General features: G+C 43.2%; 1 protein-coding gene across 8 annotated transcripts; it reads left to right on the forward strand.

Moving 5' to 3' along the window:
* Positions 1–3,387: 3,387 nt before the first annotated feature.
* On the forward strand, positions 3,388–13,670 carry ZNF394 (zinc finger protein 394). 8 transcript variants are annotated; one of them, XR_012000532.1, is made up of 5 exons: positions 3,395–3,444; positions 3,595–4,090; positions 4,221–4,306; positions 4,434–6,556; positions 10,961–12,041. XR_012000532.1 is itself a non-coding variant. In XM_072753068.1 (4 exons), the coding sequence occupies exons 2-4, from the start codon at positions 3,656–3,658 to the stop codon at positions 12,037–12,039; spliced, it is 1,650 nt and encodes a 549-aa protein (XP_072609169.1). In that variant the 5' UTR covers positions 3,406–3,444; positions 3,595–3,655; the 3' UTR covers positions 12,040–13,670. The 8 variants fall into 8 exon arrangements, 3 of the variants coding, with proteins under 3 accessions (XP_072609170.1, XP_072609169.1, XP_025841994.1); XR_012000531.1 differs by having other exon boundaries at positions 3,443–4,090; positions 4,434–5,990; positions 6,421–6,556; XR_012000534.1 differs by lacking the exon at positions 4,221–4,306 and having other exon boundaries at positions 3,396–3,444.
* The last annotated feature ends 3,097 nt before the right edge of the window (positions 13,671–16,767 follow it).

The raw sequence follows: 16,767 nt of genomic DNA on the forward strand, positions 1-16,767 counted from the left end.
ATACTCCCTGCTGAGCAGGGAGTCCAACTCTTGGGGCTCAATCCCAGAACCCCAGGATCATGCCCTGAGCCAAAGGGAGATGCTCAACTGCTGAGCCACCCAGGTGCCCCAGTATTTATATTTTCAAACATACTATAATAAAAGTTACAGTCATATAATAGAGTCCTGGGGTCAAAATCATATCATCATAAAATATTTTAAAATAAAGTTTAAAAAATGACAAAAATTCCAAAAAAAAAAAAAAGACAAAAATTCCAAAATTCCTGTTGCAAACTGAATTAAAGCTTAGTTTCAAATGCTTGGAGGCAAGATACCTGTGGTGGAGCTCCATTCCTCCCACAGTTTCCTTGAGATACAACTCTGCTTCACATTGTCATTCTCAGAGAATATCTATGTATACTTATAAAGACATAGGTAATATATTTATACACAATATTTAAATTTTGTACTGGTCAGAAAGATTCATCTGATCACTGCTTCTCAATTTATGTGCACACAAATCACCTGCGGATCTTTTTAAAACACACATTCTGATTCAGTAGGTCTGGACCAAGGCTTGAAATTCTGCATTTCTAACAGGCTCCCAGGAAGTGCCAGTGTGCTGTCTGTGGCCCACACTTTGAGAAACAAGGCCTCAGGTAGCCCTGTCACCTATGGGTATGTGTAAACCGCGACTTGGTGCCACAGCAGAAAAGATTAAAAAAAAAAAACTTTCCTTGGATGAAATGAAAATTAAGTCATCATACTACCCAATTCCTGATATAAATGCTTCATGGAGGGGCACCTGGATGGCTCAGTGATTGAGCATCTGCCTTTGGCTCAGGTTGTGATCCCAGGGTGCTGGGATCAAATCCCACATCAGGCTCCCCACAGGGGCCCTGCTTCTCCCTATCTATGTCTCTGTCTCTGTCTCTCCCTCTGTCACTCATGAGTAAATAAATAAAAATAAATAAAATCTTAAAATAAATACTTCATGGAAATTTTTCATGACTAAGGAGGAAGGTGAAGTTTCATTACAAATTAACAATAAGGGGCACCTGAGTGGCTCATATCCGACTCTTAATTTCGGCTCAGGTCATGATCTCACAGTGGTGAAATTAAGCCCCATGAAGGGCTCCGCTCTAAGTGTGGAACCTGCCTAAGATTCTCTCCTCTCCCTTACCCCTCCTCCTTTTCCTCCACCCCACCCCTCCACTTAAACACTCTCTCTCTAAAACAAAGAGAAGAAAGAAACAAAGAAAAAAATGAACATTAACATTTTTAATGATGCAGGCTATAGTTGGAGAATTTCATTCGCAAGGACAGGCTCTATTCAACAAGGCTGCTGTAAAGCTGTTTCTTCATTCCACATCTCAGCCTACAGGAACAGCCCTTGGTTAGTGTGTTTACAATCAATAACTCTCTACAACAGGTGTTTTCTTTGGTATTTGTCCTTGGTGCAGTAATAGAAGTAAAGTAATTTATATATGGTTTGAACTCTAGGCAGGGAACAGGATACCTTATATTTCTTTTGCCCCAACCTCAAAAAATTATTTTCTTCATTCCTCCTCATTATGTTCCTTTTACATACCTAAAATTCTTCCATTTAAAAAATATCAATGAGGGGATCCCTGGGTGGCTCAGCGGTTTAGTTCCTGCCTTTGGCCCAGGGCGCAATCCTGGAGTCCCAGGATGGGGTCCCACGTCAGGCTCCCAGCATGGAGCCTGCTTCTCCCTCCTCCTGTGTCTCTGCCTCTCTCTCTCTCTCTCTCTATGTCTATCATAAATAAATAAATAAATAAATAAATAAATAAATAAATAAATAAATAAATCTTTAAAAAAATAAAATAAAATAAAATAAATATCAATGAAAAGAAAACACAGGGACACCTGAGTGGCTCAATCAGTTAAGCTTCTTCCTTTAGCTCAGGTCATGGTCTCAGGGTCCTGGAATTGAGTGTGTCATGTCCCCACCCCAAAAGCATCCCACCATTGGGCTCCCTGCTCAGAAGGGAGTCGGCTTCTCCCTCTAACCGCCCCCCCCCCCCCCCCCCGCCGCTTATGCACGCTCTCTCTCTCAAATAAATAAAATCTTAAAAAAGAAAGAAAGAAAAGAAAACACAAAGATCCTGGAACTATGAAGAGGAAATGGACAGACATACATAGACTGTGCCTCTCACCTCCCCGCCTTTCTTCCTCAGTGAAAAGTACTTTTCCTTAGGAATTGTGGGGAGTTTGGCCTTTTGGCTTTGCTCTTTCTTTAAGACTCGGCTCTTCCTATCTGCTTTTTTACCTTTAAGTTCTTTTGAAAGTGGTTTATTTGCATATTCAATATGATGCCAGACACAGATATAATGGAAACCAGGGAAGCATAGGAAAAAAAAGAGGGAGAGGGAGTGGTCCCAGTATCCATGCTGATATTTAAAAGTGAGGGAGAGTGAATAAATGATAGAACAGAAGGGTTGGGCTAGGAAGAGGAAAAAATCCTTGACAACTTTGATGGCTGAGTGTGAGACATTGCAAGGGAGTTGCACATGGGAAAGCTTAATGTTAGAGGGATTTAGTGAGATGTAATATATTAGGGATTTATTGCCTATACATTTATCAAAACTATTTTTTTTACTTAAAATATGTCTTCGGTCCACATGGACATTTTAAACTTTATCCTCCTGGGTAAAGTCACTGTACCCTCCCCATCAGCCTGGCTGATTATCTCCACCTCTAGTCACATAAATGCACTGTGCATACAAGCCTAAGTACTGCATTTACCAACCCAGTCCGGTAAGGATTGAAGTGTCTGACTCTCTTAGGAAGCTGAGGATAGAGACCATGTTTACTCAGCTTTGTGACTATGGTGTCAAGCAGGATGCCTTGGCATGGATCAAATATTGTACAAAACCTTTCTTGTATAAACAAATACCACATGGATGAATGTTCAGCACTCATCGTACAGCTGGACTTTTAACTTTTCCTACAACAAAATTAAAAACTTTATTCACAACGTGTTAAAAAATGACATTCAAGGGGTGCCTGGGTGGCTAAGTCGGTGAATATTCTGACTTTGGTTCAGGTCATGATTCCAGGATCCTGGGATCCAGCCCCTACATGCTGCTCCCTGCTCAGAGGGGAGCCTACTTCTCCGTCTCCCTCTGCTGATGCCCCTGTTGTGCTCTCTCACCCTCGCTCTCAAATAAATAAAATCAAGAAATAAGTAAATAAAAATCTTGAAAATAAAGTAACATTCAAGTTATGGGATAAGAGTATCATTTAGTGCTCTTAAACTGAACGACTGTAAGCTCCTCCGAGAGGGTACATACACGTTCGTAGGATTATTTCTGGAAGCGGCAGAAGGGCAAACCACTGAGATGGACCTCAGTCCTCCCGGCTGCCTAGAGAAGCCCCGGAAATGCCCCCGGGGGTGGGCACCGCAGGGGTCGGTGACGCACTTCCGCCCTGGTTTTTTGAGTACGTTTTTTGTCACGGGTCGAGGCGGGCTAGGTGGAATTTGTGCGGGCGGGAAAGGTGTTGGAGGGGACCCGGCAGGGTAGGGTTGGGACGGGATAGTCAGGATCCTCTGTTCTGGGGAGGTCCGATGAGTTCCGGGGTTTTTTGTAGAGTTTGCCGTCCTGTCACCTGAAGGCAGAACTCCGGGAAAGTCAGCACGCGCCGGAGAAGGATGAGTTCGAACTTGACCGGGAGTCAGGTTCGTGACGCCGAGTCAGGAGCCTGGATGGCAGCCGCGAGGTCTCTGCGTGATGGACTTCTGATAGTGAAAGTGGAGGAAGACTCCCCCGGAGGTCAGGAGCCCGACCCGCCGGGGAGCTGTCAGGATCCCGAAAAGTCGCGACAGCGTTTTAGGCGGTTCCGGTACCAGGAGGCGGCTGGACCCGAAGAGGCGCTCAGCCGGCTCAGGGAACTTTGTCGCGGGTGGCTGAGGCCGGAGCTACACTCGAAGGAGCAGATCCTGGAGCTGCTGGTGCTGGAGCAGTTCCTGAGCATCCTGCCCCAGGAGCTTCAGGCCTGGGTGCGGAAGCACAGCCCGCAGAGCGGGGAGATGGCTGCGGCCGTGGTGCGCGCTATCCAGGGAGCGCTTGTTGGGGCCTCCGCCCAGGTGAGGAGTGGACGTGTTCTGGTGGCGGGGGTGTAGGGAAGAGAGGCGTGCCGGATGCTCTGAGTTTCAGACCTTTTTTCCTTACATTTTGTCTGAACTTCAAGATGCGCGTGAAATTTTCTTTCCGTAGGAAACAGTGACAAGTAAATACAACCAGGATCCTCGAGTTATAGACCTCTGTGCACAAAACCAACGTGGGAGTATTGTCTATCCATTGTAAGACACCTTCTTGTCTAACTAGATTATTTGAGGGAGAAAGATGTCGGATGGAAAGCGGTATCGTGTCATTGACTACTTAGGCTAGAACAGCAGTTTCCTACCACTTTGTTTTACTTTTTTTTAGGAGTTTGGCGACCCCCTCCTCCTACAGGTGATAATGGAACTATAATGGAGTTAACTGATCATGCCCATGTGATGAAGACTCCATAAAAAATCCCAGTGGTGTGAAATTCGGAGAGCTTCCAGTTGGTGAACACATCCGTATACCCAGAGGGTGACAAACCCCAATTCTGTGGGGGATAGAAGCTTCTGTGCTCCAGACACACACACCCCCAAGACCTCACTATGTATCTTTATTTGGCTGTTTATCTGTATCCTTTATCATATCTTTTTGTAATAAACTGGTACACCTAAGTGTTTCCCTACTCTGAGCTCTTCAGGCAAAGAGTTGAATTGGTAGGGAGAGGTCATAGGAACCTCTGATTTGAGGGCATGTCGGACAGAAATTGTGAGTAACCTGGAGATCTATTAGTTGTGATTGGCTTCCAAAGTTGCAAGGGGAGGGTAGTCTTGTGGGACCGAGCCCTTAACTTGTGGGATCTGACTCTATCCTGGTAGATAGTTTCAGAATTGAGTTAACCTTTAGGACACCCAGCTGGTATGAAAGAATCGCCAGAGGTGTGAAAAACCCCTACATCTGGTATCAAGTGAGGGGAAATGGTTGTGAAAGTATTCAGAGCATTGAGAGCAGAAGAGAGGCACAAGAGCATGATTTTCTTTTACAAAGAAGCAGAGGAAAAAAGTTTTATTATACTCAGATCTTAGAAACAGGAGACACAGCATGACATTCAGAGCTTCCTGGGAAGGATACCAGGGTTGTTCAGAAGGCAGAAAACTGGAGCAAAGGGAAGGTTTAGGCCAGAGCCTCTACTGAGGTTTCCCAGATAGACTAGGCAGGACCAGTGGAACAGTTTAGGATTGGTTGGTTTGAATAATTTCAGTAGGCTCTAATATATGGGGCTTGTCCTTAGTTGGCTGATACCTGGTTGTAGGATGATTAAGGCAGAGGAATGTTGCCTCCTGGAGCGTACAGGTCAGGTAGAGTAGGTATGGCTTGAGATTAAACAGTCTTGACTGAGCCTTTTGTTCTAATTGACTAGCCCTGGGAAGGGCCACCTCTCTATCCAAAAAGATTTTTTTTTTTTTAGATTTTTTTTTAAGATGTGAAAACATAACATACAGAACATTTTAAAATATATTTCCCTTTCCTTTTGTTTAGTGAGAGATCCTTGGAGTCAGTTTGTGACCTGTCATCGAAACCTAGACAGACATCTACCCCACACCAGTATTAGAACCTTCCCTTCCTAAGAACTGTGGTTTTACCTTCTGTGAATGGTCAACTTACATTTATTTTTTTTAAAAAGATTTTATTTATTTATTCATGAGAGACACACAGAGAGAGGCAGAGACACAGGCAGAGGGAGAAGCAGGCTCCATGCAGGGAGCCTGACATGGGACTCCATCCAGGTCTCCAGGATCATGCCCTGGGCTGAAGGTGGTGCTAAACCACTGAGCCCCCCGGGCTGCCCAGTCAACTTACATTTAAATAAGCTATCTCAAAAGATCATCCTGCTGGATAATTGTCTTACTGTGCAGTGGTCAAGGGAAGCACCTGCTGTCAGTAAGCTACTTTCATCTTCTTAAATTATTTGTTTGCTTTCACACATGGGGTAACCGTGTCTCAGAGGCAGCGCTGGAATTTGGGACTTCCTGGTTAACTGTATATTTTTCATTTATATCAGATTTTCCATTTTGATAAATCACAATGATGTAACTCAAATGAAGACTTTGCTCTTTCCCCAAATTAGTGTAGATAGTCCACAGAAGGGCTTTTCAAGTTTGCAAGAGAATTTCATCCTCTGTCTACTTTGAAACTCCAGTCAGTAGAAGACACTGGAAAAGACTCAACAGCCATGGCTGTTACTTGATTCCTAGGGCTTCCTGCTCAGTGGTTGCAGACTCCTCTGGAGTCTGGCCTCATCCTGAGATTAGTGGTCACTTATGCTGTCCCAGGACAGCAGGTGCTGAGTGGAGGTCTCATGTTGTTTCAGGAATTGGTGAAGGTTGAGAATGTGGCTGTGTCTCTAACCTGGGAGGAGTGGGACCGTCGGGACGCAGCTCAGAGGGACTTCTGCCCGGAGAGCGCACTGAAGGATTGTAGAAACACGGTCTCGCTGGTCTCACAGAGTAAGTGCTGACTTTGTTTCAAGCTGTGTGTGATTTGTGGAGGGCTTGCCCTAGAACCATCTATGAGCCACTCACACACACAGGTTGAGAGCTGTTAGAATCTCTTTTGTGACCCAGCAGGACCTTGCTCTTCTGGATTGTTAGGTGATAAGTTCAGCTTTTTTTTTTTTTTCTTGGTTCGTTTAAATAAAACACATACAGAAAAATATAATGGGCACCTGTGTGTCTACCACTGGGGTTTATCAAATTTTAATATTTGGCCATACTGGCTTCATTCCCCCCCCCCCCCAACAAATAATGTTAACAATTATAGGTGAAATTCTGGGTACCCTCCCTGTTCCCCTCACTCCCTCTTCAGAGGTAACCAGTATCCTGATGATGGTATTTATTTCCATGCCTATTTTATATTTTTTACACGTACATGTGGCTACATGCACACAAGTTATTTCTCTTTATATACACAAAAATGTGTATACATATATACATGTATATATGTGTATATATATGTGTATATATGTGTATACGTATATACATGTATATATATATATATACACATACATATATATGTGTGTATATATATATATATATATATATATATATATATATGCCTGTAGGATTCTTTTGTACCTTGCCTTTTTTCTCCAACATTACATTTTTGAAATTTATCCATGTTGACACACGCAGCTCTAGTTCATTCATTTTAATCCTTGTGTATCTCATTGTATGAATAGTCCAAAATTCATTTATCCACTGTCTTATGGACATCAAAGCTTCTAGTTTTTCACTGTTATAAATAGCATTATAAAAAATAAAAAAATAAAAAAATAAATAGCATTATATTGAACATCCTTGAATCATTCTGTGTTCATATATGGAATTCCTAAAGTTGATAGACTTAGGCATGTTTGTCCATCTTGCTGTTCAGAGGACTATAAGCACTTTGTTCTCCTACCAGCAATATAAGAGAATTCTTTCTGTACATCCTAGTCAACATTTGGTGTTCAGCTGATGGTGTGATATAGTAACACAGTAGCTCACGTGTTCCTTTTTTTTTTTTTTTCCATGTGTTCCTTTTAGAACATTACATCACACCTCTGCTCAGAACCTGCCATGGCTCTTTCTTTTCTTTCTTTTTTTTTTTTTTTTTAGATTTTATTTATTTATTCCTGAGAGACACAGAGAAAGAGAGGCAGAGACACAGGCAGAGGGAGCAGGCTTCATGCAGGGAGCCCGACATGGGACTCTATCCCAGGACTCTAGGATCACTCCCCAGGCCGAAGGCAGGCGCCAAACCCTGAGCCACCCAGGGATCCCCGGCTCTTTATTTCACACAGAGTAAAAGCCTAATGTGACAAGGCCCCATTGCCCTGCCCATTCCTCTCCTACTCTGCCCCTTGTCACTGTACTTTAGCTCCACTAACCTTGCTGCTCCTTGAACATGGTGGGCATCCTGCCTTGTGTTTTTTCTCTGTTTGATGCCTCCACTGCACAGACTTCCTGACTTGTTTCAGGTCTTTGCTTAGCTGTCAGCCTTCAATGAGGCCTGACCTAACCATCATGTTTAATACTGCAGTTTGCCTTCCACTGTCTCCTCCCACATTGCTGACCTATCCCTTGCCTTCTTAAACTTGGTCCATAGCATTTATCATACCCTCTGACTTCTTCCATAATTTATTTTGTGTTTATTTTACTGTCTGAGCACCCCTTCTAGAATGTAAACTCCACAAGATAGGAGGGGTTGTCTGTTTGGTTCTAATATATCCCAAGCACTTGGAATAGTGCTTGGCACACAGTAGGTGCTCTGGTATCTTATTGTTTTAACTTGCATTTCCCTGATTGCTGCTGGGTTAAATATATTCAGATTTTTGTTTTGGACATTCTGTTAAATGCCTGTTTATATCCTATTTCCCTTCCTTTCCTGTGTTTTTTTTTTTTTTTTTAATTGCTTTGTGACAGTTCTTCGTTTTTTGTTGTTGTTGTTGTTGTTGTTTTTTATGATAGTCATACAGAGAGAGAGGCAGAGACACAGGCAGAGGGAGAAGCAGGCCCCATGCACCGGGAGCCCGATGTGGGATTCGATCCCGGGTCTCCAGGATCGCCCTGGGCCAAAGGCAGGTGCCAAACCGCTGAGCCACCCAGGATCCCCAGTTCTTCGTATTGTTTATATTAACTCCGTTTTTACTGGTTATATAAGTGGCTTTTCTTTTTTCAATGACATCTTTAGTTATGTAGAATTAAAAATTTTTAATAAATGGTTGACATATATGCAGGGGTTAGGGGCAACTACTGCCCACCCCCCACGGTCAGAAATCCCCATAAAACTTTTAACTCTCCCAAAACCTAATTACTCCTAGCGTACCATTGACTGGAAGCCTTATGGATAGCATAAACAGCCAATTAACACATATTTTGTATGTTACATGTATTATATACTATTTTCTTACTATAAAGTGAGCTAGAGAAAATGTTCTTAAGAAAATCATAAGGAAAAGGAAACACTCTTACAGTACTGTACTGTCTTTACCAAAAAATCTGCACATTAGTGGGCCTGCACAGTTCAAACCCTTGCTCTTTTTTTTTTTTTTTTTTAAGATTTTATGTATTTATTCATGAGAGAGACACAGAGAGAGAGGCAGAGGGAGAAGCAGACTCCATGCAGGGAGTCCGATGTGGGACTTGATCCTGGAACTCCAGGATCATGCCTTGAGCTAAAGGCAGACGCTCAACTGCTAAGCCACCCAGGCATCCCTCAAACCCTTATTCAAGGGTCAACTATGGTCAGATTTTTCAATCTCTTATTTTGTGATTTGTGTTTTTCCAGTCTTAGGAAAATACCAGGCCCTTCTCAATCCTGATCCCAACTTTGCAGAGACAACAACTCTAAAATCTCTTATGTGTTTTTCACTGGCATTTATTTTCATATTTCTAAATAGGACACTTATTGTGCAATTTCAGATATTATCTCTTGACTGTCTACTGAGGAAGACAGGAATTAGGTCTCTCCAACATGCACACATTTAGCTGTCTGTAATATTGTCATAGTTAAATCAGTCCTTTTTGTACTTCAATGTATAATGTTTCAGTGTTCCACCTATGAATATATTATCTATATTTACTCACATAGCTTATGATTATATGTTTTTTTATTTTATAACTTTTAATTTTCTCTGGAATGAATAATGCTTCATTTTGCATGCACTGCTTTTCCAACTATTGAACGCTGGTTCACCCATAGGCTCCCTGTTAGAAATGCAAAACTATGTTCATGTGTATCAGATATGCCATCAGTTTCATTCTCCCCTTGGAAGAATCCTCCAGAAGCTGCTTCTGCTCCAATGTGAATGGGCTTGTCTCCATGCCTGTTACACAGCTGTTGTCCCAAAAACCTTTCACTATCACCCTGGAATTCCTTTTCTCTTTCCTGGACCCCATCATTTTCATCCTTGGTTTACCCACCTCAATTTGTTGGAGAACATCTTCCAGTATCTTCCAGAGAACATACACTTGGGAACTTAATTTTTTGAAAGTTTGCAGGTCTGAAAATGTCTCTATTCCTCTCCCACATCCAGATCATAGTGTAGCTAGATTCTCTATTAGAAATGATTTTACCAACAGGATGCCGGTGTGGCTCAGTTGGTTATGCAAAACCACAACCCTGAGATCAAGAGTCACAAACTTCACCAAATGAGCCAGCCAGGTGCCCTTTGCAGAAGTTTATTTTATTTTTTTTTTTATTTTAATATCCCAATAGCTTATTTTTGCTTTTGTTTCCCTTGCCTCAGGAGACATACATAGAAAACAGCCAATTCAGATAAATTATTGCCTGTGCTCTCTTCTAGAATTTTTATGGTTTCGGGTCTCACATACATTCTCAGCTGTGCGTGATGCCCCCAATCCAGAATTTATCTGGTTCAATCTCCCTGGGATGTAAACTGCAAAAATTCTGGTTTGGGGTGGAATCTGGTGGTTTAACTGCTCTTTTATAGACTTCTAGTGCATCTTAGATTTGTCTCCCACCCAGACCCTACCTCTAAACATTGGAGGCACATGGTATGTCTGTTACCATAACCTATCACAGGAATATAATTTATCTTGTTAAAACATCCTTCATTCATGGGGTACAGGCTGTCCTGCCCTTCTTGACACCCCTTCCAGATCTGCCTCTATCATGATTTGTGACTCCTTTAACAGTGGAGTGGGGCAGGGGGGAAGAGATGGGTTTGTGGGTGTAGGCACAGGCAGGTAAATATGAGCACATCTGGCAGGTTGATTCAAATAACTTGAGTGGTTGATGGAGAATATTAAAAAGATTTGGGGGGCGGTTAATGTACTACAGTGCTTGCTTGTTTCACTCCTGCACAGGGATGAAATGTCAGCCTTTTGTTGTTGTTTTTAATGTTTCAGATTTGGAGACCAGAACCGAGAAGAAAGAATTTATTCCAAAGCAAGAAATCTTAGAAGTAGAGCCACAGGGGCAGCTACAAGAATGGTCCCCTAGGCTGGCTCCCCTGTTTTCAGAGTGTGGTGATACCCACGCAAACAGGGTAGAAGAGCAGTCAGGACATTCCTCACCACTGAAACTTGAAAATTCTCCTGAAGAGGAAGGACTCACTAGCACCTCAGATCTCAAGAATGGTCCCACAGAAGAGAGAGACTCCAAAAATAATGGATTTGGAAACAGTGCCCGAAGTTCAGACCTTGTTCCTTGTCACCACCCCCAGACAGCGGAGAGGCCCATTAATGGGAACAAACAGGGATACGGTTGTAAACTGAGTCCAGACATGTTAAGACATCAGATGGTGAAACCTCACAACTCTCTTGACAGTGAGGAACGTTCCCACAGGGCAGGTCTTTCTGAGACCCGGCAGCAGTTCCGTGAAGAAAGACCTTATAAATGTGATCACTGTGAGAAGAGTTTCAAACAGCGTTCTGACCTTTTTAAACACCAGAGAATCCACACGGGAGAGAAACCCTACGAATGCCAAGAATGCAGGAAGAGCTTTAGTCAGAGTGCCGCCCTGATTAAACACCAGAGGACACACACAGGTGAAAAGCCCTACACCTGCCCCAAATGTGGGGATAGCTTCAGGCAGAGCTCACACCTCAACCGGCACCAGAGAATCCACGTGGGAGAGAAACACTTCAAGTGTAATGAGTGTGGGGAAACCTGCCGCACTGCCAACCGTTTCAGACACCAGAGGATACATAGAGGGGAGAGACCGTATACATGTGAAGAATGTGAGAAGAGCTTCAAACGGTGCTCTGACCTCTCCAAACATCAGAGAGTCCACACTGGTGAGAAGCCATATGGGTGTTCTGTATGTGGGAAGCGCTTCAGTCAGAGCGCAACCCTCATTACCCACCAGAGGACTCACACTGGAGAAAAGCCTTATAAATGTCTTGAATGTGGGGAAAGCTTTAGACAGAGTCCACACCTTATCCGACACCAAAGGATCCACAGAAATAAAGTCCCACTGTTTTGACATGCCTGCTGCCCGGCTATTTTGGTTTGTTTCCATTATCCAGAAACTACATTCTTTGGCATTTGGAGTATTTCAGTAGATTGTGGATTGAATTTCCACGGGCATCACACCCAAGACAGATCAGTCACACTGACTTGAGTCTCAGTGCCTACCAAAGTGTCAAGCTGAGGCACGAATGTGTAAGTGGGGAGCCAAAGGATGAGGTGGTTCCATGGAAGGGTCTCCTGACGATAGCAAGGGCTGACACGTGACAGTTTGGTCCTTGTCTCTTCCCTCTTCTTACCTCCACTTTCTGACCCAAACCTTGCCCACTCTGCTTACTTCTCTAAGAAATAGTTTAGCCACAGAATTGTCTTTCTGCCTCAGTGCTGGACAGGATTTCAAACACATGATAATCCAAAACACCGTGTAAAGTTTGGTGCATGCAAGAGGTATTCTATATTTTTTACCTTTTTATACATTAATTTTGCAGAGTTTCTCTTCTCCATTCTAGAAGTTCAGTTTTATAACTCTTTGTTAATTTCTTTTTAAATGAGAGGCAAAGGAAAACTCTACCCAAACACACCCAGGAATTCTCATCACTGGTTTTCAAAGCTTGTTAAATTAAGGGCACTTTATTTGATAAATTTTTGGTTTTGATAAAAACCCTCACTAAACCTTTTAGTAAGCTTTTTGTAGGGGAGAGTGGGGGAGGCTCTTGTGATACCAAATAGCCTAAAACACGTTTTTTCTGTCAAGGTTTCTAAATGTATGGGACCTAAGGAAGTGTTCCTTGGGGATGTTCCACAAAAGGACACCAAAGGCAGAAGCTCCTTCAGCTCTTGCTTAACAGTATTCACTGACCTCATATAATATTCTGTTCACAAAATGCATCCATATTTTTCCATTTGACTCCCAAGCAACCCTATGAGGTAAGTGGAGACCTATGTCATTCCCAAGTGGAAAGGAAGAAATGAAGGCTTGCAGTTGACACTTTAGGACTTAGGTGATCAGGGGCACCTGGGTGGCCCAGTCAATTTAATTATGTACCAGACTCTTGATCTCAGCCCAGGTCTTGATCTCAAGATGCCTGGTTCCCTCCATGCCATGGTTTGCTGCCTCCCCTCAACCACCCCCCCCCTTTGCTCAGCTGGAGCACCTCTGGGGTAGTAGTGGTAGAGGGACAATAGCATGTGCACACCCATCATGACAAGAAACACCAGCTCTGAAAGGGGATCAAATTTGATCATTTTTTTAGCTTCCCAGCGCTGTCTTTCTACCTGTGTGACTAGTGAGGGAAGGATATGGGGTTGGCTTTATATCCCCTGTTGGATGAAGCTAGGCATGCCACAAAGCCTGAACCTGTCTTATCTTTCCACTTCTACACACGAACCTGTATTGTATGGAGTTCTTATGAACCTGTTTGGGTTTGGGTTTTGTTTTTGTTTTTAATTAAGGAAATATGGGCAGCCCGGGTGGCTCAGCAGTTTAGTGCCACCTTCGGTCCAGGGCGTGATTCTAGAGACCCAGGATCAAGTCCCATGTCGGGCTCCCTGCATGGAACCTGCTTCTCCCTCTGCCTGTGTCTCTGCCTCTCTCTGTGTGTGTGTCTCTCATGTCTCTCTTTAAAATAAAATCTTTTAAAAAAATAATTAAGGGCATTTTTGGATATTTGGGAAAACATCAGGAAAAGAAATTACCCAGAATCCTACAACACTGATCACCTGTTACTGGCATTTTGTCATATTTCCTTCAGATTTTTTTCTCTGCATACTTCTCATATAATGATAATCATAGTGTTTATATTTTACATCTTTTTAATATTGTCTTAAGGATTTTTACATGATTGTTATAATCTTTACGCTTAACAGATGCATCATTTTACATCAAGTGGACATAATGATTGAGCCATTCTTTTATTGTACATTTCAGGCATTACCCCTCATTGTTGCAAGCAGTGCTGTAGTGAATGCCAGTGTAATTCTAATGCGATTTGGATTGTTCTTGAGACTCTAAGGCTAGGGACACCTGGGTGGCTGTCAGTTGAGCATCTGCCTTCAGCTTGGGTCATGGTCCCAGAGTCTGGGATCAAGCCCCACACCTGTGTCGGGTTCCTTGTTCAGCAGGGAGTCTGCTCCCTCTCCCTCTGCCACTCCCCCTGCTTGTGCTCTCTCTCTCAAATAATAAAATCTTTAGAAAAAAAAAAAAATCTAAGGCTAGATTCCCAGAAGTAGAATTCCTTGATTGATGTGTGAGCTAATATACTTTACAGTTTCTTTTCCCCAAAGCGAGTACCAAATTACATTCTGAGTGTTCTACTCTAGCTTTTGTCACCTTACCTCATCTTAATTTTTTTTTCCCTAAATGTGCAAAAACCAAAACTAAAGTATTTGCCTTCTAGAACTCAATTCCTTGATCCTGGATGTAGTGGGATAGTAGTACATGCCTTCTCCTTGGACTGTCATTGAAACCTGCAGGAGGGATGGTGAGAGGGCTGGTCTGGGTGCCTTCAGGCTTCTGGGTGTCATGTGGAGAATGCCGTGGATTTCAATGAAATTTCGTATCTAGCACTGGGCTGAGAGGAGATGTGTTTAAGCGGGCCATGAGCTTATGACCCTAGTGTTCTCCCCAAGTTCATCAAGATTACTTGTCTGGGGTCACAGAACTAGTGATAGAGTTGTAGTGATAACATGGTACAGGTTTTGATCTGTGTTCTTTTTACTGGAAGAACACTGCAAACTTAGAATGGGCTTCCTCTTTGCACTTCTAGCTTTTCCTCCATTCTTCCCCTCCTCTCCCACCATCTCTACACATTGACTGTTGCCCACATACTACTTGAATTTTCCACATATTTCCACATAGATGCCTTTGGTCAAGTTGCTTCCTTTGCTTTTAAACCCAGCTCCCCTTCCCCAGGCCCTAACACACCAAATTAACAACAGGAAAGTCCACTCTTGTAAAACAATTTTAAAATGTCACTTCTCAGTTATCCTACCACAAAATCTTCCCTTTACTGAGCTAACATGATCTGTGGGCTTTATCATTTATCATGCAAACTACTGTATCCACTAAGTGGATAATGTGTAAACGCACGCTATGTCTCATCCCTAGACTATAAGGGGTGAGTATGTTAGCTCTGATGCCAAACAAAAGGCCACCAATCAGGTGGCTTAAATAACACATGTATTGGGATGCCTGGGTAGCTCAGTGGTTGAGCATTTGCCTTCAGCTCAGGGTATGATCCCAGAGTTCTGGGATCGAGTCCCACATCGGGCTCCATGCAGGAAACCTGCTTCTCCCTCTGCCTGTGTCTCTATCTCTCATTCTCTCTCTCTCTGTATCTCTCACTAATTAAAACACACACACACACACACACACACACACACACACATTTATTTTCTCACAGTTCTGAAGGCTGGATGTCCAAGATCAAAGTGCCGTCAGGGTTGGTGTCTGTGGATTTCCCTTCCTGTGCAGTGGATAGAGAGATCTCTAGAATCTTCTTCAAAGAACACCAGTCTTAGCACTGGTGTCCACACAACCTCATTTAACCTCAGTTACCTCCTTAAAGGCTCTGTTTCCAAATACGGTCACACCAGGTGTTAGGACTTCAGCGTCTGAATTTGGGGGACATGATTCAGTCCATAACAGAGAGGAACAATCTTTCCACTCCTTTCTCCAAGAGCATCTAGCACAGCATCCTGTTCTACAGAATGGTAAATTAGAAGACCTGACTGGAGCTAGGAGAGAGAATGAGTGATACGGTCATTTAAATCTATTGTCTAAGCATATCTTCATTTTAAGTATTTCCAAGTTCTATTCTGGAAGGTCCTGTGCCCTGCTCGAGACTCAGAGGTCTTTAGGGTGGTGGCATAATGTTATAAGGGAAGTTCCTGAGATCCGGGGTGGGAACCAAAGCAGCACATGTCTGGGCCCTCTCACTAACCCCACCAGAGAGTGAGGGACCAGAGAGTCATGAGGCATCTGAAGTTCCTTTAAGGGACATGGGGCAGAGCTATCTACTAGACACATACAGTGGGGTGGGCCAGGCTGAGCAGGTGAGTCCATTTCCCATTGTGTTAACCTGGCAAGATTCTGAACAGTCTTTGGCAACCACTGGTGCCCCAGCAGGGGTCACAATGGAGTGTGGGATCACATGACACAACGTGCCTTGGGAGCCTCCATGGCCACTCATTGTGGATGCTCACACATCCATATTGCCACTCCAAGTGGTTTCGCCTAGAGCATCTGTTACCTCCAGAACCCACCCTGGATTATTCTGGTGGGCAAAAGGCTTATCATGATTGGGCTCCCCACTTTGATTATTTTTAATTGTCCAACGCCCATTTGCCAACAGCTTAGCTGTTGGCCACCGCCCAATAGCCTTTAGGGCATGCCTTTAGTTCTCTATAACTAAGTGTATGCCTGTAACTGGGTCTCCCCAGACCAGATTGCTGATTTCTAAATCAGTTCTCATCCTTACAACAGGAGAGCTGCCATCAGAAAACCAAACTACCATTTTTAAAATGTATTTTATGTATTTTTTTTCTAAAGATTTTAAACCCAACATGGGGTTCAAACTTACAACCCCAAGATCAAGTCACATGCTTCACTACCTGAACCAGCCAGGCACTTCTATTTATTTATTGCTTTATTAGGGAGTGGAGGGAAACTTTTCATAGGTCCCCTTCTCCCTAAGTTGTTTCCTCCTCACTCAGAAGTCTCAACTTTGTTTAGGTTCTTCTAGCC

The sequence above is a fragment of the Vulpes vulpes genome, chromosome 3 (genome assembly GCF_048418805.1).
Source record: "Vulpes vulpes isolate BD-2025 chromosome 3, VulVul3, whole genome shotgun sequence".
Taxonomy (NCBI): Eukaryota; Metazoa; Chordata; class Mammalia; order Carnivora; family Canidae; genus Vulpes; species Vulpes vulpes.